The following is a 26,540-nucleotide window of genomic DNA, read 5'->3' as shown; positions in this document are numbered from 1 at the left end:
AGAGCCGGCCAGCAGGAATACCTCATTTGGGATGCATGTGCTTAACTGTGAGTTACATAATAATAATTTGGACAATGTCGCCCCTTTGGCAAATATTTAAATATTAAAAATGCCAGGACGTGCTCTGACCGAAGTCCTGGGAGCAGTTTTTGTGATAGATTGTAGTTGGCCAACTGCTTACTGCCGGTAAATGACCAACCTGAATTGTTACTGCTGTAGTTGTTGGCAGCCTGCTGATGCTCGATGCGGGGGGCACAATAAATAATAAATATACAAATATTGTAATACTGTAATATTAAACACAAGAGCAATGATGACTATGGCGGCAGCCCCAGCACCCTGGGGCTGAATATAAAAGCAAATTTTTGTCAACCTTTCAACATGCCAAAACAAATTGACCTCAATTTTTTATTACAAATATTCATTCAAGACGCTCATATTGGTTGGGAAGGGGATGTGTGGTGGGGGGGAATGTAACAAAATGGAAATGAACAAAGTAAACCAAATTGTTTGCGCATCCATAAACATAACGCACACTCGCACTCTCACTCGCACTTACACACACACACACCCCCCCACATACTCGGGGAAGCACACCAACTGCTAAGCAGCGCTAAGAGTCTGTCAGCCACACACATCTTGCGAGGTCTGGGCAGGTGAAATATAACTTAATATGGAGTAAATCCTAAGATTTAAGCAGCAATCACCTCGCCACTCCTCAGAGGCCACCCACCAGCTGTTGTTAGTTATGGATTCGCCTTTATTTCTTTCATTTCCTTCAACAATTCCACTATATTTTCTGCACGGTAAAGGTATTATTCCAATTATTCCGACTAACACTCCAAAAAATCACACAAAAACACCCACACATGCATACAAATACTTTGACAATTTCGCAAGCAAAAAACTTACAGGCGCCAGAATGAACATCATAAAAGGACGTTTCAGCGCTAAAGGGGGAGCCCAAAAATGGGCGGCGCAAAAGAGAATATTAAGATTAAAATTCTACTGATTTTTGGAATCGCAATTTGGAGTGACTTGCAATGAGGTTGCATTTTAAGTTGAATAGAAAACTTGTCGTTATTTCATTTATAAGAGAAGCTAACTATGAATCTACTTGTGTATCTGAAATAAATATTTTTTAAGGCTGAAGACTTTGCAGACATCTATATAATATACCCTTTGTTGGCAGCAAGTTATTTTAAATTTATATTCCGCATTTTAAGTTGAATAGAAAACTTGTCGTTATTTCATTTATAAGAGAAGCTAACTATGAATCTATATCTGAAATAAATATTTTTTAAGGCTGAAGACTTTGCAGACATCTATATAATATACCCTTTGTTGGCAGCAAGTTATTTTAAATTTATATTCCGCATTTTAAGTTGAACAGAAAACTTGTCGTTATTTCATTTATAAGAGAAGCTAACTATGAATCTATATCTGAAATAAAAATATTTTTTAAGGCTGAAGACTTTGCAGACATCTATATAATATACCCTTTGTTGGCAGCAAGTTATTTTAAATTTATATTCCGCATTGATTAAAAGCATGCCCTTTTTGAGCGCCCTTTTTAAAGCGCCTATTACGTCCCTGGAGGCGCCACCATTTGCTCAGCATGGTGTGGCAAAGGTGAGCTAAAATTTTCCACAACGGGCAGGCAGTGAAAAGGAACTGCTACAATGTATGAGTTGCCATTCATAATATTAGCGCATCGAGGCAGCAGAGAAAACAGTACAAAGCTCAAGAAGTAAGCAAGTAAGGACGACGGTGCTCGCAGGCTCATTCTCAGGCTCAGCGGTGCAGGCGAAAGCGAAAAGAATCGGTAAATACAAGGAGGAAAGAGCTAGAAACTACACGTGTACGCAAAGCAATCAACAAGCAGGATACGAGCCGAATGAGTAACATAAATAATAAAAACGAGAGTCTCACACGCACACACACAAACAGATACACACACACGCACACACACACACCAACACTCACGCACTCGCCAAGCAGGACTCAATGTGCCGACGCGGCGTACCAACTACCTGCCGTATGAATGATGGCTTGGGCCAGCACGACACATGAATGGCAAATGGCTGAGTGGCAAATGTAAGTACAGTCTGGGAGTGTTGGCGGGGGGGTGGCACACAAGTAGGAGTATACGAGTATACGCAGGACAAGATGGGGATGGGATCGAGTTGGGCCAGCTGCCTGGCAGGCGGCTCTCGTGTTGCTTATTTATGCTGTGCCTATTGTAGCCACTTGAGACCAGGCCAGTCAGTCGGCCCGTCTGTCAGTCTGCCAGTCTGCCAGCGAAGCACCCCAGACTGTCCTGACCGCCCTGCCCGTCCTGCATTGAGGCATGGAGTGTAACAGAAATAGAAAATATGTATTATGCAAAATGAAGTGGGAAGTAGTACGAAACACACTAGACACTTACAGTGCCGCCCATCTCTTCACCTAGACAGTGCCGGAAATAATGGAAACCTGTTGGCTGAAAAATCTAATTTTCGTATACGGGCTGTGTTACCCAAGCAACAATAAAAAATAGAGCACAGGCCACGTGCACGTGGTAAATTGAACTAGAGTAGGGTGGAATAATTATGTTACGTGAGTGAAAGCCGCAGTAAAATCTTCCTTGAATTACAAACATATTTAAATGAATGCGCTCTTTAAAATAAATTTCTAAAAAGCTTCTGTCCAATAACTTTACCATTTAAATTATCTCCAGTATAACAGCATTGATTATATTGCACAAAAGGTAAATCAGCCAAGTCCTTAGATTCGGAAATTTAAATTATCAATAGTAATGAGTATTAATAATATTATAAAGCAGCAATGAGTAAATTAGCTAGTTGCTTAGATCCGAAAATCGCATTCACTTAAAGAATACTATATACTCCTACAAATACATAAAATACGGGGCTAGGCAAGAGCAAAGAATAGAGATAATTCCAAATGCAAAGATGTAGTGCGATGTCGTGCCAATACTTTGGAGAATTTTGCGATTTTTTCGATAATCCTATTCAGCATCGTCCTCATCCGTTGTGGCTTAGAGCTTTTTCATCTTTAATTGACTTTACTTTTTTAAAAGTGTTCTGTCTTTAAAAGTTTTTCCTTTTGCCAAGTCTGACGGCTTCTCTGACAACTGACAAAGACAGTCAATCAAAGCATCTCCCATAATTCTTATTTGCATAACAGATTTGCTCACTCTGCGGTAGGTACATATATCTGCATAGTTCTCGAGCTATCATCCCCAGCCGCATCCCGTCCAGGTAACACATCCGACAGCATGGTGTCTTGCCTAGCTGACAAATTTATGAACAAAACTCCATGCGTTAAACCAAATTTGCGTACAAAGTGCTGCCCTAACACAACAGACAACCCCAACTCCAACTCCAACACCAACAGCAACCCGGTCCCAACAGCTTGACTCCCCATCGGGACAGACACAACGGGACACTCGACCATGTGACATCGACAGCTTGGGCTTGGGCTTGGGCTTCGGCAGCTTGCAGCGCTGGCTCGCTGGCTGGGACAGAGCGACGTCTGTAGTAAGTGAAATTAATTAAAAAGGACGAATGGCGTTAGTCAAGGATTGTTGGAGCACGGACAGAGACGTCGGGCAGACGGACAGGCAAACAATGAATGGGCAAAAAGATGTCAACACTTTGTTCAAGATGATGACGTCGCCATCGCCGTCTCCATCGCCATTGTTGTTGGCATTGTTTCATATTGCTTCGCTCATCGTCACCGAGCCGTACTCGTTGACAACATTGTCACTGTTCATCTTGTTGTTGTTATTGCTGTTGTTGTTGTTGTTGATGTCATTGTCGCTGTCGTTGCTGGCAGCGTCCTTCTGCTGCTGTTTATGAAGTGCTAGGATATGTCTATGTTGGCTGGCTGCTTTGGCTGGCATTGTTAATAATAGAATATTTCTTCTATTTTTGCTCGCTTCGCGTTACAATCTCGTTTCTTGGTTCTTGGAGTGCAGGAAAAAAGCCAGCATCAGTAGAAGCAACAACAACAATAAGAACAACAATAAAAGCACTTATTCTTTATTTTGTTTCCACTTCAGTCTGCAGGGAATTTCCTCTCAAAGAGGTTTGCAGCCTCCTTTCATTTAGTGAACTAACTTCTGTTCTAAACACTCCAACTGCTACTCTTTTCCCTTTCTTCAACATCGTCTCTGCTGCCTTTCTTATTCCCCTTCCCCTTCTCCTTCCCCCTCTGCTTTCCTTCTCCTTGTGTTCTTTATGAAAAATGAGCACAAGTGTTTAGCATCTTTTGTTTTTCGACTGTTCTTCTGATGTTGATGACGTTCGCCATTTAATTGGATTTAATATTTAATACTGACATTTCAAGCATGTCCTTTCTTGTCTTTTCCTTTGCACGCAGTTTTCTTGCCGAAATACTATATATTTTTAGTTATTTTTTTCTGAACACTATTGAAACATTTCATCAACACGGTCTAATTGGACGAAAAATAATTGAGGGCTTTTTATTTACTTTATAAACTTTACTTTCTGACTCGAAAGCAATTACTGTATGGCACTTGGTTATTTCCATCTCATAATTTTTAAGCCAACAGCTGTTGTACGTTTCAATTGTCCAAATGTTCTTTAAAGCCACAAATTTCAAAGACTTCGAATGCACAAAACACAAAGTATTTAAGCCGAATAACATGGGTGCCTACAAAATAAACTGAAACAGCTTTTTAAATGCCAACAGACCATTTAAACAAATTGAAAGAAAATATTGCAGCAATTTGCCTTTATGCAATAATAATTCCTTGGAAAAACGACAAACAAGCAATATTTGCATGCGACGGTAGAAAACAGAACATACACATACGTTTTACGATTTTGTTACCCTTTCCTCAAGTACATTAGTGAAGTGGACCGGTTTGTGGCTTCGAGAAAGAAGCATTGCATTAGAGACGATGTGGTATCTATCGAGGGCGTAAATAAAATTTCAATAAATAATTAACTGCTGTAATATGATTTTTGGTGATTTTAGATCATTTTTTTTTTTTAATTCGAAGAGAGGGAAACACTTGGAGAGTCCAAGTAATTATCAAGTGTTTAATTTGCAGAGATCAACTTTATTTTATCAAAATCTCGAAATGAAATAATTAAATATTCTTGACTGGCACTAATGTATACATAAAATGTATATCTAAACTAATATAATATATTATCTAAAATAAAACAATGTATATATTTACTCCCCTAACAAGAATGGGGTATTTTCGGAGTCGAGTGGACTTGGCGGCAGAATCTGATATGGCTTTAAATATTTTGTCCATAATTTTCAATTAAAGACCCAAAAGTCAGGGCCGAGTGAGTGCCTGCGGCTCGGGAATTTTCAATGTCAACAGAAGCAGTAATGCATAGCATATAACGAAACATGGCTTAACAATAATGAAAGGAAGAAAAAAATATAACAATTGTTTATAATAAAAGGTGGCGACATGGTGTCCAATGACCAAAAGTGTTGCATGTGCTGTTTTTTATAGAATTTTTTGTCCATTTTCTGTTTACATTTCTTTTCATTGTGTGTGTTTGTACTAAAAAGTGATTTTTGTTTTTGTCGCCGGCCTTTGCGTTGGCGCGGAAACAGAAAGGCAGAAGGAAAGAGAGGGCGAGAGTTTCAAAAAAAAAAGAGCAGCAGATAAACTCGTGGGATTTTACGAGCCTGAAAAAATGCGCGGCGTAACGAGCCAACAGGCGCCGCGAACAGGCGCGCCTCTGGCAATCATACACGCCACACACACACACACACACGCATACCACAAACATACATATATATATATATACATACATACATATAGCAGGCCACACACATATGTATGCACACTTGCGGCGCACGCCACCATTGCCTTTTTATATTCGAATCCTTGGCGGATTTCAAATAGATTACAAATGCTTGGAAAATTATTTTCAAATGCGCCGCCAGAGAATTTTCTTTGTGTGTGTGTGTGTGTGTGTGTGTGTGTGTGTGTGTGTGTGTGTGTGTGTGTGTGTGTGTGTGTGTGTGTGTGTGGAGTGTGGCGGAGCATGTGCGTGCATGTTTGGGGTGCGCCCCCAGCTGCAAATGCAGCCAAGTCCGCTTACCATGAAGGGCCGCAGACGCAGGGGTTAATAATGTAACATTGGCTTTCTCGATATTGTTGTTGCTGCCGTCGTCAATGTTGTTTATTTCTTGTTTCGAAACGACAATTTTTGTTACTTTAGGCAGCTCTGTGGGTGGACTAGGACTAGGACTACCACTAGGGCTGATTTGTGGTTGCTTGCTGGCATGTTCAGTGGTGAGGGCGAGTCAAAGGCTGGTGCTGGCGCTGCTGGTGGTGGGGTGAGGAGCTATTGGGCTTGCATACGGGTATGCTAACATTTCAAATGTTAATTCAGAAACATGTGCACTGAGTGTAAGAATGGGGGCAGGGCGGGGGGAAGCGGGTAGATGGATCTGCGCTTTTTCAGTGCTTTCATGGTTCACGCACGTGCCGCATAAACGTGGCTTTGACGCTCAGCGCGTACGTGTGTGTGTGTTTGTGCGTTTGTGTGTTAATTGGCATCTACATGCACATACGAGTATGACTAAATATATGTGCGTGTGAAGCTAGAAAAGCATCCATATCCATGCCATGTGGGGGGGTGGCGCTGCCTCTCTGTTTTCCGTCAACTTAATTGGCTTCGGTGTGAAATTAATTGGATTTTTGCGCCACTTTATCTTTGTTTTAATTACCGACTCTCAGCATTGCATAAATCTTGATTTCCGCCCCCTCCCCGCCATCATGAAACTTCCAATGACTTTCGGGCGGTCTAATTGCCATAGCAACTTTTTTTTTTCTAAAAACACAAGTGCTTTGGCATTTGAAAAACAAATGCTGGCTGGTATTTATAAATATTTCTGTTAACTTTAGAATAAATATGAGTTGTATGCTCGCATGTGCTCGCAGACAGCTGCTAATTAGGCAAGGGGTTTAGTTAGAATGTGAAATGTTCGATTATCGCATTTTAAAAATGTCCTTTTGAAATATTAATTTAATTACAAAGCAGACTGTCTAATTATGATATCGATGTAGCGTTTTCCTGCCTCTTCCTACGCAAACACGAGCACTTACTCTGCAATTAATATTTCTGTCTCTAATTGTAGTGTAATTACAAGTATATTAATGGGCGTGATGGTGGGTAGCAACAAAAAAGTTCAACACGTGCAACAAAGTTTGGAAATGTGAAGGCATTTAATAGAAATGTAAGTACATGAATGATATATGCTTCTTTATAAATATACCTACACACATATGTAAACAGCCAAGCTACACAACAACAACAAGAACTACATCCACAAACACACACGCTGCTGTCCAGCCACCTACATAACCACAAACGATTACAATTCTTTGTCGTCACCTAGGTGGGCGCTGCGCCGCACAGTGGTCCGAATTGTGTGTCCACAAAGGTCTGATGTTCTTATGTAATACACATTTTAAAGTATAAGTATGTATACTAAGCAATTCTGAACAGTAAGTTGTGCAAAAAGAAAAGACACAGTAAGTAGCTGCCTTTTCACGTTCCCTTTTATGTTCCTGCCTAACCCGCCTTGTCTTTACACCGCGCAGAAGACGGAAAAAAATAAAAGCTAAATTTTTTACAAATTTAAAAAGGAATCTTCTCTTTCACTTAGCCAAATAAATTAAGTACAGGAGACTTGCCTTAAACCCGATCTAGTACTTAGCATAATCCCACACATAATCCCACTTTTTTTTACGAATCCTTTCCCTGTTTGCTGACTGAAGCCATCGGAAGAACACGTGTGTATTTGTTTTTGCTCTCGTGCTCCAAAATAAAAGCCCATTAACTCAAAGTACGGGTAAAGTATATTAATTTCGATTTTAGCCGAGTTGCGGATACGGTTCTGAACATTTGAACCACTGTGTGCTGTCGGCTGCGTGTGAATAGTGAAGCCGCTGACGTCAGCGGCACACCCACACTAATGGGGATTAAGGCTAGTGTATATAAAAAAATAAAAATATAAAAAAAGGACTCTGAGCATAAACGCTGCAGAGCGGCACTTTTTGTCCTTTGCCTCTGGCCGTTAAGTGCGCTTTGACATATGTATGCATATATATTCACAAATGCACGCACACCACACCACACAAGGCACATGCATACATACATATTTGATACACATACTCCTACTACTACTGCTACACACACACACACACACACGCACACACACACTTGCCAGTTCATACACACAATTTTCATCGTTAACAGCCATAAAGAAGACAAACCGCCAGCCAGGCGACCAGTTACCACCACAACTACTAATGCAAAAACAAACACAGTGGCCAAACAAATTTGCAAGCAGACGGACGGATGAACCGATGGACAGACTAGCAGACGGACCAACGGACGCATAGCGAGTGCCGACAACAAACAAGCGACAAGCAACAACAACAACAACAACAAAGACTAGCAACGCCAACACATGTTTGCCTTTTTTCTTACGCGGTTCTGGGCTTCTCGTTGGCATTGTTGTTGCTGCGGCTACTTTTGTTGTTGTGCAGCAGAAAAACTAAAATTTCATTTGTTAGAACCTGCCGCAACGAGAGAAATACAATGTCGTCTTCGTACAGTGGAACCTCAGTATACAATATCTCTTCACTCAACTTCTTCTCAGAAGAATACGATGAAGCTTTTTGGGTTCTTTTGTGCGAACATGCTGATAAAGGCAGACATCTTTAGAAATAATCTCATTAAATCATTTTTGAATAAACTGTCAAAAATTTAACCTTAAGATTTTAGATTTTAGGAATCATGGTTAATTTCAGAGTTCATTTCGAATACAACTTTCGTACAAAAATTAATTGAATAGTGAAAAATTCAAACATTGCAAATATCATTTGATATTATTCTCGTAATAATTCTATTGTAGGTCAGCGGTGCATTGAATACAAGTAGGTGTATACAACGAGAACTCGAGCTGTTATATAACATCTACCTTCAATTATATAGACAAATGCAAATAAATTATGTAATGAGTTCTTATATTGGATCTGTTAAGCCGATATTCCACAGGTAAGGCAGAAAATTGCCTTTAGTTTTATTCGATATTATATACGCACTCTAAATATGTTTGTGTTTTTAAATCAACCTATATTTAATTCCATTTCCCTGTCATTATAAATCAATTCTGTGCATAAGATATGCGCGACTGCAGACTGCCTGCCACGCTAATACCCTTGGGTAATACGTTTTATGGAATACTCTCAGTCCCATAGTAAACTGTAGCTGGCAAATAGAAGCATGCCTTGTTGTGCATTTAAATATGGTTAGCGTATGTAAATATGTACTTATATAGTATGTATATACTCGTACTGGTACTCGTATATGTTGCTGAGTGTGGTGGCACCACCATTGTCGGCACCGGGACTGCCAAGTGCAACTCCCATTCGCTGCTCTCGTCTCTCGTTGCCAGTCTCCGTCCTGTCCCCGTCCCTGTCCCTGTATCTGCCCCTCTCCCAGATGCAGCCCCCAACAACAGCTGAACAGCTGCCATCGTGCGCTGGCGCCTAACGACAGGCAAATAGGCGACTAGGCGTGAATTATGACCTATTGAAACCTTAACCAAGCCCAACACAAGAGCACGCAGCTCCAACAACAGTAACAACATCCACCATACATAGCAGCAGGAGCAGGAACAACACACACGCTTACTCCTTTCCCTAGGCACTCTCGCCCGCAATTTTTACTTTATGACTTTATTTTGTCCTCATTTTATGCATTTTTTATGTTCTCTGCTGCTGTTGCTGCTGCTGCTGCTGCGGTTTTCTCACTTTGTCGGTTGGCAGGAATGACAACGTCGACACAAAATGCTCCTTAAATCCACTCCAGTCCTGAAATCGGCAGCTCTGTCTGTTGGGCGTTTGTTTAGTTTCCTCTCCGTCCCCCTTTCGGTTGCGACCCCCGACCCCACTCCCTTCTTTGGAGCTTATTTGTGTTGACGGAGTTTTATTATTTATGCATTATTTAGTTGAAGCGACAATTATTGGTTGTTAGGCAGTTTTTATGAGCCCAGGATAATGCACTCCATGTGTTTGACATAAGGGTGTTCTCGATGTTGCTTTTGTTGTTTCTACTATTCCTGTAGACATGTGCTTGGCATAGACACCCAGCTGAGTGGCTGCCATGTCATAGCCCTTAACCCTTCGAGTGAGCCGTCATTCACATTTTGGCCACGTTTGTTGCCTTTGCACACGCTACCCCACAATTCGGGTCATAATTCTGTTCGTAATAAGCCATGGCTTATTTTGAGAAGGCCACGAACTAGGCACCAAGTACGCGTGCGTTGCCTGCATAAATTTTCAAGACTTTCCCAGACATATTTTATGAAGAGAGAAAAACAATGGCATATACATATCTTTGCTCGATTACCAGAGTGACTAACTAATAGGCTAAATAAAGTCTTTATTTGGGAATTTACATATCCCTGCCAGTCCAAGCAATGTGTTTTAAGAAGACTTTTTACCAAATAAATTTGTGGGAACTCTTTGGAAACAAGAAACCCTACGTAACTGCTTCAGCTTCTACTAAGTAGGTCTGATAGAATTTGATCATCAATGGAATTCGAGTTAGCGTTTTCGAATAAAGTGACGGCCAATTCGGAACCATTTCTAACGCCCTTCCATAAAACGGCCGAAATAACTGACCAAATTTTTACCAAATAAATTTGTGGGAACTCTTTGGAAACCACAAACCCTAAACTATGTAACTGCTTCGGTTTCTACTTAGTAGGTCTGATAGAATTTGATTATCAATGGAATACGAATAAAGTGACGGCCAATTCGGAACCATTTCTAACGCCCTTCCATAAAATGGCCGAAATAACTGACCAAATGATGCACATCGGTGTGTTTTTCACCAATTATCCATTGAAATTTGACAATCATTAATTTAATTTAATTTATTTCCTTAAAAGAATGTATATTCTTAGTAGTATTTTCCTACCGTTTTATAATATTCAAAGTTCCCAAAGTGAATTATTCTCAAATATTATATAATTAAGGTATATCAAATATTAATAATTATTTAAAATATCTGAAATAGAAAATGAAGACTAATTTAAGCCCCTGGGTATTATCGAGAAACAATAGGATTTTGGGAGTTTACTTTTAAAGAGAGGCTTTTGCAGCTGTAAAGTAAGTGGGAGAGTATTAAAAGTATTATAGAAACCCATATTTTTCATTTTATAGCCAGACGGTATCAGCTTAAAATTCCAGTTAAAGTAAATTAAATACTGAGTTAGTCCTCATATCAAGTTTATTTCGCACTAATTACTGGCCATTTAAGCCAACAGAAGTCGTTTTATTGAATCAAATTTCCACATTACTCGAACACACCAGTAAAAGGCGGAGGAAAGCATTTGCTTAACGCCATTAATTGCTCATTTTCCAGCAACAGCCCGCCCACCCAACACAGACCCCCAACGCTTGCTCAGCCAAACAAAGAGATGAGAAAGACCACAATCGGGCACACATCTGGTTTGTTTCCCTTAAAGTGGTTTAACTTTTGTTTCACTTTTTTAAGTATGCCAAATAAAATGTTGCATTGTCTCTTGACAAATTTACCGAGCGACGTCGGCGTCGGCGTCGGTGTTGGCGTTGGCGCTGAAATGAAGTCGTTATGAGGCGGGGACGCCACGCCCAACGAATGGCTCTAATAAAAACGTCCGTAGACGTTGGCGCACAAATTTAAAATTAAATAAACAAAACTCCCAAATGTGCAATTAAAAATTTTACAGTCATAACTTTTTACTGCAGGACATAATTCTGCCGCTTTTTATGCACAATGCGTGTTCGTCCTTTGCCTTTCCATTTTTCCAATAATTTTTCTCCCTGTCAGCTGCCAGGAGCTCGCCCCACTCTGCGCCATCCGCAGCTTTCCTCTTTCGTTTTTGACTTCGTTTCGAGGACTTCCGCACGCAACTTCCACACCTCATCCAACCACCCATTTATTCCTATCGCTCTTCTTCCCACCGCTCTCTAGTCCTTCGCCCAGTTGCAGTTGAATATGAAAAATAATTTCATTTTGACGAGGCGAATTGTGTTAAAACTAACTAAGTTTGCGATCCCATAATTTTTAGTGGCATTTTGTGTTTACATTTCGTTAGTTCGCTTTGCCGGGCTGGCTCCTTGATGTTTATCATTTGGCCGGAAGCTATTTTTATTAGCCTTAAATGGCGGCACGTGACATTATGGCCAGTTCCGTAAGTCAATTTATAGACGACTTACTCAAAGTTTCGTGTATGAGAGTCGTGTGGAGTCGTGTTTGCTATTCATACAAATATAGTAGAGTATTTACAGTGACTTATAAGGAAGAACTAAAAGCTTACTTAAACTTAAGTATGCACAGAAATATATCGGCGACATTTAACCAATACGACATAAATAAAACGATATATCAATTAAAACCCATAAGACTTCTTTGGGACCTACTTGTCGAAGCCCACCTGTTAAATAACAGCACTTTGCGTGCAAATTATTTGCCTGTTTTGCCGTAGCTTTATAAGCTTTTGAAAAAAGAGTCTATGGAAAATGTAGATTTTTTTCAAATGTTCATACAAAGGAGCTATGACGAAGAATATTATAAGTATTTGATATCGATAAAATGTGTTCTGTTCAACAATAACATTTTGTGATGAGGTTCGGTGATAATGTTTGAAGGTATTCAGTACCAGTGATCTAAAATATATTGCCAGTTAAGAAAAGGACCATTTATATTAAGCTGCAATAGCTTGAAAATCCAAATACATATATTATAAGTCGATATAAAATATTTTGTGTATCGTTCGACAAATGTGTTTTGTCTAGTAATAACACTTTTTGCTGATAATACTTGAAGTACCCACTGGTGGTCTAAAATATATTGCCAGTTAAGAAAAGGACTATTTATAGCTGCAAAAATGTTAGCTACAAAATCCAAATGTAATTTCACATCTAATTGTTGGATTTTATTTCTTAATCTTGCGCTCTACTTTTAAAATTTCTTATTCAAATGTTTTTACTCGATATGGTAAGTATTTAATTTCGTTAATTCCAAGATACTTTTAAGAACAAGAACATTTTAAAGATGTTTATAACATCAACGATAATTGAGTAAGTCTGCAAAATAAAACAGCTGCGGGCCTGATTTCTGCCATTGCCGGATTAAACAGCTTGTAATTTGCACGGAACATCAGAAATTGTTCAATAAAATTGCACTTGCCCTCGATTTATTGCAATTGAAGTGAAAGCCAATTCGAAGCAAATACGCACTGAAATGAATGTTCGGCACAAATGAAAATATTGTACATACGTAATTAAATGAGCAATCATCTCGTAGCTGGTGCTGATTATTTATTGAGAAGTGTTGCAATTGCTTTCAATTAATATAAAGTGTTGTATACATACAAGTAGTACATACAAGTATACATATACCAAAATGTTTTTAAGCCTGTCATTGAAATCGAAAGAAGGCCAAAAGTGTCATTTTTAAGCTGAATTGCGTCCATTAAGAGCACAGCTCGTAACTTTGCCGCCTAATTAGAAATGCAAATCCGGCGCAAAGTTTTCAAAGCTCTGCTCCTAACAAGTGACAAATGAGTCTAGATGGAATAGTGGGAGTGGGGGGAGCTCTGCGAGTATACGAATGTGATATGCACTTACCGAGGCTAATTTGCTTTAATTTCGCAAAAGTAAATACACAAATTAAGGAAAACAACGGCAACAACAACAAGCCGTGCTAAACGGCCGCGACAAGCAACAGTCAGTTTGGTGGACCAAGAGAGTGAATAAAAAAACAGCACTTGCCAAGAAAAAACCACAATGCCAACAAAAACAATGAAAGCCACACAGGCGACACACACACACACACACAGATAGAGAGAGAGAGAGAGAGAGAGAGAGAGAGAGAGAGAGAGAGAGAGAAAACCAAATTAAGGCACTAGAACAGCAGCAGCAACAACAACAGCAAATGTCAGTCAGCGAGTAGTTGAAAAGGCAATTTTCACAAGCGTCTGCTTTTTGGGCGGCACGCCAACGCAGACAGACAGCAACAGGAGCACAAATGAGAACTAGGAGTAAGGCAGGGGGATGAGCAGTTGCTTTGACTGCCTGTAAACTAAAGGGACACCGCAACAGTAGCTACAACAACCACAACAAGCAGAGAAACAGGAACAACAACAACAACAAGAAGCAGAACGACAAAGCTTCAGGCCGCCGGCAAATGTAAAAAAGTCAAAAGTGGCAATCGCATGGCTTGCCCAGGCTGAGGAAGGTGGGTGGCTGCTGGGTGGTGAATAGTACGAGGAGGTGGTGGCTGCTGGGTGGTGAAAAAGCGCGTAGAACGCACAGAAGTTGTAATAATAATAATAAAAGTGAGGAAACTGTGGCTGTTGGAGGCAACGACACAGACCCAGCGCTCGGCATGGCCAAAAAAAAAAAAAAATAATAAAATAATATAAAAGCTAGCGAAGGTGAGGTGGAGAGAGGTGGAGAGAGGTTGCAGAGGCAATGGCTGCTCGCCGGTAAATTATAAATTAACGCTGCAGGCGACTCGAGGTCAACTGAGCGGTGGAACGGGGAAGGGGCGCGAAGGAAACGGGAACGACTCTGTTATGCGTTGGCGTTTTTCCTTTTGCTTTTTGGCGCACTTTCTGTTTTTTATGTGGCCAGCACGCACACACACACACACACACACACACACACACACATACGCACACATAATTGCGGTGTGTGATGTCCTTTTGACGTGCGACGCCGCCACTGACCGAACAACTGACCGCAACGAAAAGTAATTGGGTGGGTGGCATGGTGTGGAGTGGCAAGGTGTGGTGTGGGAAGACGAGAAAAACAGCGGAACAGAAGAGCACACGAATCGCAAACCTGCTGCAGGGTCTGCAAAAACACTAAAACATATTTGGTAATTGAAATAAAGGTAATCGCACATTAGAGCCTCGAAGCCTGGCAGCCTAAGTACTCGTGGATACGAATATCGGAAAAGATCTCGCATTAGTATAAAGGTAATGTAAGACTAGCTTTCTCCCAATTTATCGACATTGGAGATATTCTTGTCACAATAAAAGAGATAATACAGGGAAAACTCTCTTGGCCGGACACTCACGGTCGGCCAATTTCCTTCTGCCCAAGGGGAGTGTCCGCTCGAATGTTATATAAAGAGGATAAAAGAGGTGTCCGTTAAGGGAGTTTTCACTGTATATGAATTTAGGTTTTAATTTATCATAATTTATATATATTTCTAAATCAAAGGATTTCAGTTAACCCACAAGCTAAATATTATTTTTTAACAGAAGTATATAATATTTATAAACAGAAGCTGCATTCCACTCATATCCCAGAAAGGAAGGAATATTCTAAAATACATAGGTAATTAGAATTATGTGATAACACAGCTACAATTCCATCTGGAATTCTTTCGCTTCGAAGTGTTGACTATTACAGGATATGTTATGCTCTCTTTGACACACAATCAAACCATGCTAATCTTATTCTCATTACGAAATGTAACTCCCTTTAAAGGACTGCATTGCCAAAATGGCCGAAATGTGATTCGGCAACCCGTGTAGAAAAAGTGTTGCCGGCCAGAAGTGAGCGCAATGCCTCTTCCACACGCTTAACGTGTTTTTCAAGTGGGGTTTGGGCGTACTTTGTTGGCGTTAGTGGCATGTTTGTTCATGTACGCATGATAAATATGCGGACAACATGCACGCGAGGGGGGCGGGCACGGCACGCGACAACACACACGCACATATATATATATATATATACATACATACATACTCGTACATACAAAGGAGGAGAAACACGCGTGCACAATTAAAAATTTCATTGACTTGAAACATGGACACGTCCAGAATTGACGTCTGGACTGGTGTTGGTGTTGGGGTCCACGTCCTCGTTCTTGTCCTTTTTATTTTTGGGGTCGAGGAAAACATACATAAATTAATGCTTATTTTATATGTATGTATGTAAGTACTGTTGGCCTCTTTTGTTGCAGCCTTGCTTTCATAATTTTAATTTATTTTACACATATGCAAATTACTTTGTTATTTAATCCGTTTTGTAATCCTTTTTGGTCAGCAGGCAGCGAACAGAGGTGCCTGTGGCCGTAATTGTGTGAGGGGCGTATCCTGGCAATCTTTATGCGCGTGCTATTGTTGTTGTATTGCCATTGCAGATTTGAAGCAATTCAATATTTTTCACTGTTTGGCGCTGTTTGGCATTTTGACACTTGGCCCCCCTTTTTGCAATATGCGTTTGCTTGTTGTTTGGTCGATGGTGGTCGCGGGAGCTGGTTGGGGGACTGGCGGGGCTGGAGGGGGCCAACAAATTTTGATAACTTCTTCGCTTTACACTCGCGCACAGCTGCAGCGGCGATAAGCTGCACAAATTTGATGGGCCCTGCCGCACATTAAAACACAAAAAGGACGCGAAACCGCAGAATTTGTTGTTGTTTTTGTTCGTGTTGTTGTTGTTGTTGTTATTGTTGTTGTTGTCATAAAGCAAAGCACCGTTTGAATCTGCTTAAAGACTTTTACTCGAATGTTGTTAAAGCCAGAAAACTTTTTTACGTGCCCATAAAAAGGCGTTCGTGCAACGAGCAGCCGTCGCGTCCCGTTAGCCGAGATAATCGCGACGAGGACGAGGACGAGCACACCGAGCAGCTTGCTAATAAGCTCACGCACGCACGCACGCACGCACGCGCCACTAGCCTGACCAACAACTGTTTGCCTTTGCGTTTTTCTCTATTATTCTCTTTAATTCTACGATTCCGCAATACAATAACTTTTTATTTAGCGCTTTCTTGTATGTTGTGTGATGGTTGCGATGCCCTAACTCTTCGATCGCAAAGTACACGACAAAACGGAATCGGAATCGTTCGAAACGCGCGATAACTACCGCATCGATTACCACTACGCTTGAATATCTCGGCAACACTGCGGCAGTCGGCGCAACACAATATTTATGAACTCGGTGAGATGAATTCGAGCGCCCACTTGTGGATGGTATGTTGCGGAGCGACAGCGACCTGTTTGTGGACCGTACACAACTGTGCACATGCGTCGCTGAGCGAGCTAACATAACAGACTGCTTGTGGACTGTGAACTGTAAATGCGTGCAATTGTATATTAGTTTAAAAATAACGTAAAAGCAAATAAACATTTTGCTTGATTGAAACACATAGTAACAAAAAAACCAAAAATACATTAAAATTCTGGGTAATTACTATACTGTAAGAGCCAATACCAGCCAGTGATAATTAACATTGGGGCTTACATAGTAATTAACTAACTAATTAAAATTTGTTTAACATGTGCTCATATATTTAAAAAAAAAACTTTAAATTGTTTGTACATAACATAATGTGCCTTGGGGACTTGCCTGACACATATTTAATGCAATCCACAATTAGCAGATGCGAACATCGTAAATTACTGTTGTCGACTCGCTGCCCCTCTCACGCTGTGGTTAACATACACAGTCGACAAGTACTTGTATAATTCTTATAAGAACACGATTGCCCGTTTCTATTAATGGGCCAGATTTGTACAGGATGTGGTAAATAAAGTCCGACAATCTAAAAGTTTCGCTGATTAAATTCATCGGTAAATTCGTCAAAGCGTTTCATCTAATAATAACATAATAAGACAACAACAATAAAAGACCCAAAGCCCGTAGTATCAAAATCTTTGCATTCAATTAAATTTTGATTTTGACGAAATGTAATCGTTCCCAGCTTTTTATTTCGATGTTATTTGCTCCTTTTCAGCTTGCTTTTTGAACATTGTTATTCGTCAAACATTGAATATTTGTCGTTTTGAACAATAATAAACAATAATAATAACATAGAATATCATCTAAAAAAAATAAAAATGGAATATATGTTACACTATCTCAGCACTCAAAATCCTTCTACTTTAAGGAACTCATACCAATCGTGCATCTTAGTTTTATCCAATCAGCTGTAAATGTAACTTTTAGAAATTCGGAGTAATGCGTTCCACAGCTAGCAAACAGAAAAATACTCTTAAAACAGAACAAGAGAAGGCATATAAAAGAGTAAAAGTTTCAGAATAACATAATGTTAAGGCGCGTTTAACATGCGATCCACAACTTGAATCTTACACTGACCTATGCAAACCAATGTTATAACCTACATACACACATACTAGTATATACATAGATCCAAAGACACAAGCTTAGGATTTAATATTTTATACATTCTAGATTACTTAATTGTTACAATTAGTGATGTAAGTAACACCGAAGGCAGGTTTACAGGGAGCTATAAATCATAACCGTAGCTATAGAGGAGTGTCAGCGCAAGAATAGATTCAATTAATTGAGTGGGAACTAGATTCGCGCGATTTTGTATTATTAATACATATTTTTGTCCTGTTCCGCTCTCCAGCCCAAATAAGCCCGATTTAATTGAGGGTAAGTGGAGCCATTTAATTACAATCCTCGATATGTTTTTAATATTCGATTCTGCAGCAACAAACACTTCACGGGCTCTCAAAAGGCAAACGAACTCAGGTAACAAAAAAAGCAAAAAGCGAAAACAGTCCGATTTAATCGCTATCAGCCATTTGAATCACTGGCGAACGCTGAACTTAATAGACGTCTGTTTATTTTGATTTTAATCTGCATATAAGCGATTAAATCTGAAAACAGAAATCGCATTGCATCCGATTATTAAGGAGGGTGAATGGAATTTGAATAAACTATGGATCGAGCCGGCCTTTTAAAGTATCAAAATACGCAACAACAATGCATACTCCAGCGAAATGGATGGAGGAAAAAAAAAACAAAGATTTTAATACCAATTAGGATACTTTTTCAGAGTTACTTTTTTCGTTTGGGCTCGGGCCATATCCCAATGAAATGCGAATGAAATGAGGAATGCGTCGAACAATAAGTGCAGCGAGAACAAAAGAAATGAAACCTGTTCGCTGCGGCTCCTGTCCAGGCACGGGACAGGTACTTTAACAGCAACAACAACAACAACAGCAACAGCAGTGAACAGAAGCAGCAGCAGCAGCACAAAAAAAATTAAAACTAAATAAAGCAAAGGAGAGCAGCAAAGAGCAGGCCAAGAGCTCCACTCCACTCCACCTGGGGCTGAAGATTAAAATCAAAATGACAGTAAGCAGCGACGCCGACGTCGAAGTCAACGTTAACTCAGCGAAATGAAGAACGAAAGAAAAATACGGCATAGACACACTCACATACACACACAAACACATACACACGCACATACATACATACATATATAATGCAAATTCAGATGGTATCAAAAGTTGAAGTTGAAATGTTCAGAGATGAACGGCCGGCCACTGGCAGCTCCAGAGAGGGGAACGACCGGACCGGTCCGGACCGGACACGAAACAGACAAGCGCCAGGACAAATGGCGCAAGCTAGGAAGCGCTGGTGGGTGAGGGGCAGAGGACGACTCAAATGAGACTATGCAGCATTCATCAAAAGCCACGATGCGCTCTGCACAGCACGAAATGTGCGTAGGTCGGAAAGATCCAATTCCTTGCTAGTATTTCCTTCCATAGACAAATTTTGAAAATTGAATTTGGATGCAAATTTAAATCTTAATCGTAAGAGATGTTTTCTTTCGCACAAAAAAGTATTTAATACATACCTATTTATTTATTTATGTCAACAAACATTGACTGTCGACATAGGAAATGTATAAAAATTATAAAAAGCATCTTATAAGCTAGAAAAGCCTTAGAAGCAGAAATCTAAACAAATTACAATAATATCTAATTAACGCCATATACAAAAAAAGAAAAACTTAACAGAGAGAAGAAGCTTAAAATTACTTAAAAGCTAATTTTAAAAGGAAAAAAGAAAGAAAGACAATATTCATGTTCATTTATTTAAATTTATTTTTCTTTATTTACATTTATTTATTTATGCTTGCAGCATCCGAGTCCCGTTGACTTCGTTGAGCGATTTATTTATTATTTTAATTAAACTTAAATAATTGTACACTTTTGGAAATTAAATTTATTTCATATATCAGGTAATAATGCTGAACAGATCGAAAATGAGGATTGACTGAACAAAGAGGTGAGAACATTTGACGGAATTACTAGTATACTATATTAAAATAATCCACAACTCCATCATTATTTTAATTCCATGAACTAATGAGCACTCTTATACTTGTAATTTCGCCCGGTGTAGCCAATGCGGAACGATAACAAAGCCTAAAGCACACGGTGGCTAACAAAATTAAGTCGGACATTTAGTTTGGATGGAGGAGGATGTCGAGTCAAAAGTCCGAGCATTTGGAGCAGCTTAAATTGTTTTTCCATTGTTGCTATTTTTGTTCGTCTGGCTCCGCAGCTTCTCCGGCTCCGCGACATGCGAGCACATATACATACTACATACATATATGTACATATGTATACTAAAAGTATATATACTTTTGATTATGCCTGCCTTTGTTGCGTACAACACAACACTACAAGTATGGTTGAGCTTGGGCACAGGTCGGCGGAACACGTCCATTCCCATTTGCATACCAGGGGCGAAGCATCCGCATTTTTTCATCTTTGACCAATTCCTTCAATATTTCTCAACAGACAACTTACAAAGGGGAATACTTGAGACTCTGACTCTGAGATATCAAAGCAAATGCCTTAAACTCGAAAATGTAGTAAATGTTTTTCATTTTTTCCTGGCACTTGGTCTGCATCATAACCATTCAAGGCATGCTTCCTAATGTCCTTTTGTCTGTTGCGGGTCTGTCAACTCTTTCCCAGACTTCTCTTTCCTCTCACACATAATGTGCGTTATAAAATTCAATGTTTTCTGCTATCGAACCTGTTACTACTGTTTCTGTTGTTGTTGTTGTTATCTCGCCTGTTACCTTCGAAGGTCGTAGAAATGTTCGTACTCGGGCTGGCGCTTGATTTTATGATGCTCATTAAGCGCAGGTACAATTCCTACATATATGCTGCCTATATGTGCGATAAATTTCATTCACATTTTCAATGCATTTACAAGTATATATGAATATACTATATACCATAAATACAGACATACTATGTATTTATGTATTTGTTTATTTATTCTTTTGTAATTTCGTTCGGGTGGGTAACAAATTTTACATTTACGCTCTCATTTTAATTTCCCATTTATTGGCGGCAAACAGTTCAAAGCAAATGGCAAATTGCCGGCATGCCGTTTCATTTTTGTTTAATGAATTTTTATTTGAGCCGTTGCTGCCGCCGCCTCGCCCCCGCACCGCTCCTTTAGGGGTCATAAAAAGGGTTCACAGACGATTTGCTCGAATTAATTGCGCTGCCATTAACGCGATGCGACAGGCGGAGGCAGGAATGGCGACATCCCCACCTTCTCCCTCTCTCTCTCTCTCTCTCTTTCGGCCAACTCCTACTCTTAGGGACTTCCCCCGTCTGCTGCTTTGTTGCGCGCGCTTCCACTGAAATTATTTGCGTGTAATTTGTTTTAGCTTTTGTTTGTGTGGCTGCGGAAAAGGGAATTAATTTTTTTTCTTTTTTTTTTTTTTTTTTTGTAGCGCAGCTCGAATGCAATATTTGTTTATTTGACTTTATTTTGCATGGTTTTCACTTTGACTTTGGGGCAGCCTCAACAACAGACAAAGCGACAACAACAAAGAGTTAACAGAATATAAAGAGGGAAGGTAAAAAAAAACACGGAAAATGCGAATTGAATTAGGGAACACAAACGTGTAGCTTGTAACGTCAGCAACAGGTTCGAGTTAATTGAATTCTTTTTGGTTGGTTTTGCTTTCAAGAGACTTTGGTGCAAAAGTTGGGAGCTAACACCGAAAGTGGAGGATACTCAGCTAATTTGTTCAGTTAATGAAATGATTTCTTTACCTTCGTAGAACAAATATAAGTATATACATAATATAAAAAATGTATATCATTCCATTCATCGCCCATTGTACAAATTGTCTCCACGAAAACAAAACTTATTTTTAAATGAGCAAACAAGTTTCATTTTTTTTCGCTGCTGATTAAATTGTTCGTCCAATATATCTTCATTAAAACCATTCAGCGTTGATCAGATATGAGTGGATTGTCTTAATCTTCGATAAATACAAATTTTTATTAAACTATGAAACACGAAACTCTCGGCAACTAATGAGCTGATGCGTTAGGTTAAGCGGTTTGATCGACTGTTAAGAATCTTTAAGGCTGAAAAATAACTGAATTATGTTTGAGGATGCCCCTTGAATAAATTTTATCTTCGCATATCTGAGCAGAATCTGAGCATTTCGATGAATAATAATGGTGAATAATACTGTTTCAAAACGATTCTTCCAAACACATATGGTATGTAAGTTAATCAACAAATTAAGTTAAACATCAATTCATGAGTTCGATAAAAGCGCATAAGCTGCTGCATTTTCAAACAAACACAGCTATTAAGCATTTTACAAGTAGTTTCATTTCAAGTAACAGCCTCCTGGGAACTCCACACACACACACACACACACACACGCACAACATTTAATGATGATCATTAAAATTAGGCTTACACCCTACTGAAGGCGGAGGCGGACTTCAGCGTCTCAACACCTATCTAGTCGAATACGTTTATTTCCCAGTTCAGCACTGGATCCCACAATTATCCACTACATCATATTCTAATTCTCGCCCCATCCCCCCAAGAAAAAACATTAAAAATGGGCAGACACAGCATGCGAGTTCAGTAAACTATCGAGGCATGATTTTGATTTCTTAATTTCTTATCGCAACGATTACCTAACATTCGAGCCAACTCTCGAGTCCAAACCGGTCGGAATGGGGCAGGGACTGAGAGTCGAACCCTAACCTCGGACACGATATGGGCAGCAATCAGCGGTGCGCCAAAGTGAACGATTAAATGAAACGCCGCTGAGCCTTGGAGTGGGGACGAGAGACTGCCTCTCGAATTGAGTTAATCCCCGGCCAGCTGCAACTCATAAAAAAAGTAGACATGAAAGAAACCCTTTTTTCTAGCAGCCCAACAACACAAAACAGAGATTTTTCCAGCCTCTGAAACTGAACTGAAAGGTTGCCTGGCATTGCGCAACTGCTGCCTGGAATTTTTATTGTATCCGCATCTTTATGGGACTTTATTAATTACCCATCGAGGCATTGATTTTCATTTCATGGCATGACCATTTCGAGACAGAGTTGGAGAACCGGTACCGCCTCCGTGTCCATCCTCATAGGCGGCGGCTGTGCGTTTATCGAGAACGACAATGTTTCTACCTAAAAGCCTTTAAATGACAAATCCAAGGCGTTGAATTAATTTGTGTCCATATCTCTGGCAAGTTGGGCAACATGTTCGCCTTAAGTGCGTCGCTTCCTCTTGGAAGCTTCGGACGATAAAGCGTTTAGTTTTCACTGATAGATTGCAGTTTGGCGCTCAGGTTCGGCACAGCTCGACAGCTCGACAGCGCGGAAGCCAAGCTCGGTTTCATTTTCATTATTGATGATCGGCTGTCAAGTAAATGACCAAAATACGCGCCGACCATAAAGATAAGAACTTGGCCAGCCAGCCTGTCAGCCAGCCAGCCAGCCAGCCAGCCAGCCATGGCAGCTGAGAAAATGCAGACCTGCCTGAGCGATAAGAGGCAGAGAGCAGAGACTTTTGGCTGCTGCTTCTTGGCTTTTCGCTGGAAATTAATTTACTTTTGATAAAAGCAGACAACACGTAAAAAGAAGAGCGTAATGAGCTGGCTTTTTATGCGTCCTGGGACCAGACAGTAGGTGTGAATATGTGAGAAATGCCTGCGATAAAGCGTAAAGTTTAAAAATTTAATTAAGTCTCCGCACATGACAAAAAAGTACGCGCGAAGCCAGAACAAAGCAGGCAGGGCTTTAAGGATTCCGCAGCCAGCCAGGTTAAGACTTGGTCTCCTAATTGAATCAACAAAACAGGCAGTGAATGTTGCTTTCTTTTCTTGCTTTTTTGCATGCCTCTGAAGATAAAGTGGAACGCTTTGTTAAGCATTAAGCAGCTGATATGACAACGTCGAGTCGATGAGGTTGCCGAGCTGAGCTTATTAACAAGCCAAGGAGTGGCGGTTTCTCCGATCTGATGTGGCCAAATAGATAAGCGGGACAAGTGGGGGACCTTGTATTTTATTAGTGAAACTCATCGCGTTGATATTTCTGGAGAGAGTAGAAGGATGTGACCACAATGCGGCCGCTGAACTTGCGTCCGCTCAATGCCGTCAGCGACTTCTGGCAGTCCTCGACGGTCTCGAACTGCACAAACACTTTGCCACATCCACGATCAGCGTCTGCATTGCCGTTCGGCCTGGGTATCTTCAAGCTGCGCACTTTTCCGTACTTGGTGCACTCCTGCTTGATGTCGGTGCGTATGTCCTCGTATTCCTCATCGTCCAGCAGCTCCTCGGGCAGCACCATGTTCAGTAAGCAGAGCACTTCCGTGGGAGTACCTGATGTGATGACAGCTGGGAAGCCAGGCACCTGCAGCACAGGCACCTGGCCCGTCTGGCCGTTGCGTCCTCCCGCAATGGAGCGTTGCACGACCAGCTTGCGATCCCCCAACTGCATGCCGTTCAGACCGACTATGGCCTGCTCCGTGATATTTGGGTCCACATACTCGAAGAATCCAAAACCTTTGCTCATGCCCGTGATGCTGTCCTTGACCAAGTTGAAGCCCCGAAGTTGCCCAAACGACAGCAGCAGCTCCTTGATTTGCTGCTCGTTCAGGCAGGTGGGCAGGCCACCGACGTAGATCTTGTGCGGCGAATCCGGCACTACTGTGGATATGCCGTTTGGATCCACCGGCGTGGGAACGGTGGTGGTGGCCACATTTGACACACTAGCCACTGGGTGGTAATCGTGCGGACGACGTATCTTCAGGATTTGACCACGAAACTGAATGCCGTCGAAGCTCATGGCAAGCGTGGCCTCCTCCATGGACCGGAACTCGAGAAACGCAAAGTTCTTTTCCAGATTTGTCTGGCATGTCAGCACAGAGCCGCCATTGCCCTCGTGGCCCAAACCCAGCGCTAAGATCTGTTGGTTAAAGAACGCTATCATCTCCTGCTCGGTGACCCCAAAGGGTATGTTGCCCACGTAAAGGCGACGGGCCTGTCGGGTCACGGTGGCAATGGCTGCCGTATCCGCTGTCGGTGGAGCGTCGGGAACAATGCGAGAAGATATCTGGCCGCTCGCCTGCATAGCCTTGTACTGCAACGGCGTCAGATGATCATAGCCAGGGGGTGCCACATCCCACAAGGTGCGTCCGCAGCGACGTCTCACTCCCAGCTGCGGTCGTTTGTTAAATGAGTAGCAGTGGGACCTCGAGGACGAGCTGATGAAACGATGCGGCGAACAGGAACGGGAGCGGGAGCGTGTACGTGTACGGGCCCTGGAACGGGAGCGCGAACGGGTCCTGTTTTTGTGTGGGGGCCGGAAACGTCTATTATTGCCACGTCGACCCATTTCATTGGGGTTTTTTTTTTTTTCTATATTTACTTCCAAATGTTATCAAGTCATATAAAGTCAACAAAGATTCGCACATAAATTGCGGAAAAAATGTTCCCTCCAAATGACACCTACGGAATCAAACCAAGGCCTACTGTAATGGATGTTAAAATCTTCCAAAACGAAATCTGTAACAAGCTATACAACACCTAATTAGTAGCTTCGACATTTCTTCTTAATATCTACAACAAAACGAATTCACCTTTAAAGCCAAATTTGTAAAATTTGTAAGCAAATCATTTTCCTGTCTGACTCTAAAATTCTTATAATAGCAATGATACAATTATTTAATTTTATTAAAGATTTTACCCCATACATATATGTACATATATTTAATGAAATCTCCAGTATTGTTTTCTGAAGCCTATTTGGAATTAATTTGTAGAGCAATTCACCAACTAGAAAACAAAATACTTGTATGTACATATGTATGTATGTATATCCCCTGCAGGGAAATGTGCACCTCACTCCAGACTTGTGAAAATATTTGCAGGCGATTTTTAGTATTGAATTCGAATGGAAAAAGTTTGATTTTTTCCAGATACAATGCAATATATTTATCTATGAACTATCTATTCAGTAATACAAAAGTTACTTATTTTATCATTCATATATCATATATCACGATATATCTGGTAAGCAGCCCTTCTACATTTCGATCGACTGGGCGAAATATCGATAGCTTTATAAAATTCAAAGCCCTTATGTACTATAAGTTGCAAACACTTTTTTAATTAGAAATGCAATGTTTTTAATCCATATTCATTAAAACCAAATCGATATAAAATGAGAAAGAGAATTTTTTCGAAGTGTAACTTAAATGTTAATTATTATTGTTGTTGAAGCGATTTTGTATCACCTATAATGCATATTGAAAATTAAATTGTGGAAATTGAAATTGTTGAAAACAGCAAACAATACTACTAACCAATAAGTTGAATAATCAATTGGTTTCAATTTTTTCCAGC

The 26,540-nt window shown here is 40.5% G+C and overlaps 1 protein-coding gene across 3 annotated transcripts; it reads right to left on the bottom strand.

Moving 5' to 3' along the window:
- Nucleotides 1-24,179: 24,179 nt before the first annotated feature.
- On the bottom strand, nt 24,180-25,547 carry LOC115634062 (splicing factor U2AF 50 kDa subunit). 3 transcript variants are annotated; one of them, XM_030531607.1, is made up of 2 exons: nt 25,397-25,547; nt 24,180-25,342 (listed from the first exon to the last, which is right to left on the bottom strand). In XM_030531607.1, exons 1-2 carry the CDS (start codon nt 25,528-25,530, stop codon nt 24,199-24,201), a joined length of 1,278 nt encoding a protein of 425 aa, XP_030387467.1. In that variant the 5' UTR covers nt 25,531-25,547; the 3' UTR covers nt 24,180-24,198. The 3 variants fall into 3 exon arrangements, with proteins under 3 accessions (XP_030387467.1, XP_030387468.1, XP_030387466.1); XM_030531608.1 differs by having other exon boundaries at nt 24,180-25,346; nt 25,410-25,547; XM_030531606.1 differs by having other exon boundaries at nt 24,180-25,547.
- Between the last annotated feature and the right edge of the window lie 993 nt (nt 25,548-26,540).

This window comes from Scaptodrosophila lebanonensis, unplaced genomic scaffold (genome assembly GCF_003285725.1).
Source record: "Scaptodrosophila lebanonensis strain 11010-0011.00,11010-0021.00 unplaced genomic scaffold, SlebRS2 tig00000001-arrow-pilon, whole genome shotgun sequence".
Taxonomy (NCBI): domain Eukaryota; kingdom Metazoa; phylum Arthropoda; class Insecta; order Diptera; family Drosophilidae; genus Scaptodrosophila; species Scaptodrosophila lebanonensis.
The sequence above is the reverse complement of the archived record's forward strand: the minus strand, read 5'-3'. Positions and strand labels throughout refer to the sequence as shown.

Excerpts from the sequence above, each read along its gene's own strand:
- LOC115634062 (XM_030531606.1), bottom strand. The coding sequence starts at position 25,530 with ATGGGTCGACGTGGCAATAATAGACGTTTCCGGCCCCCACACAAAAAC.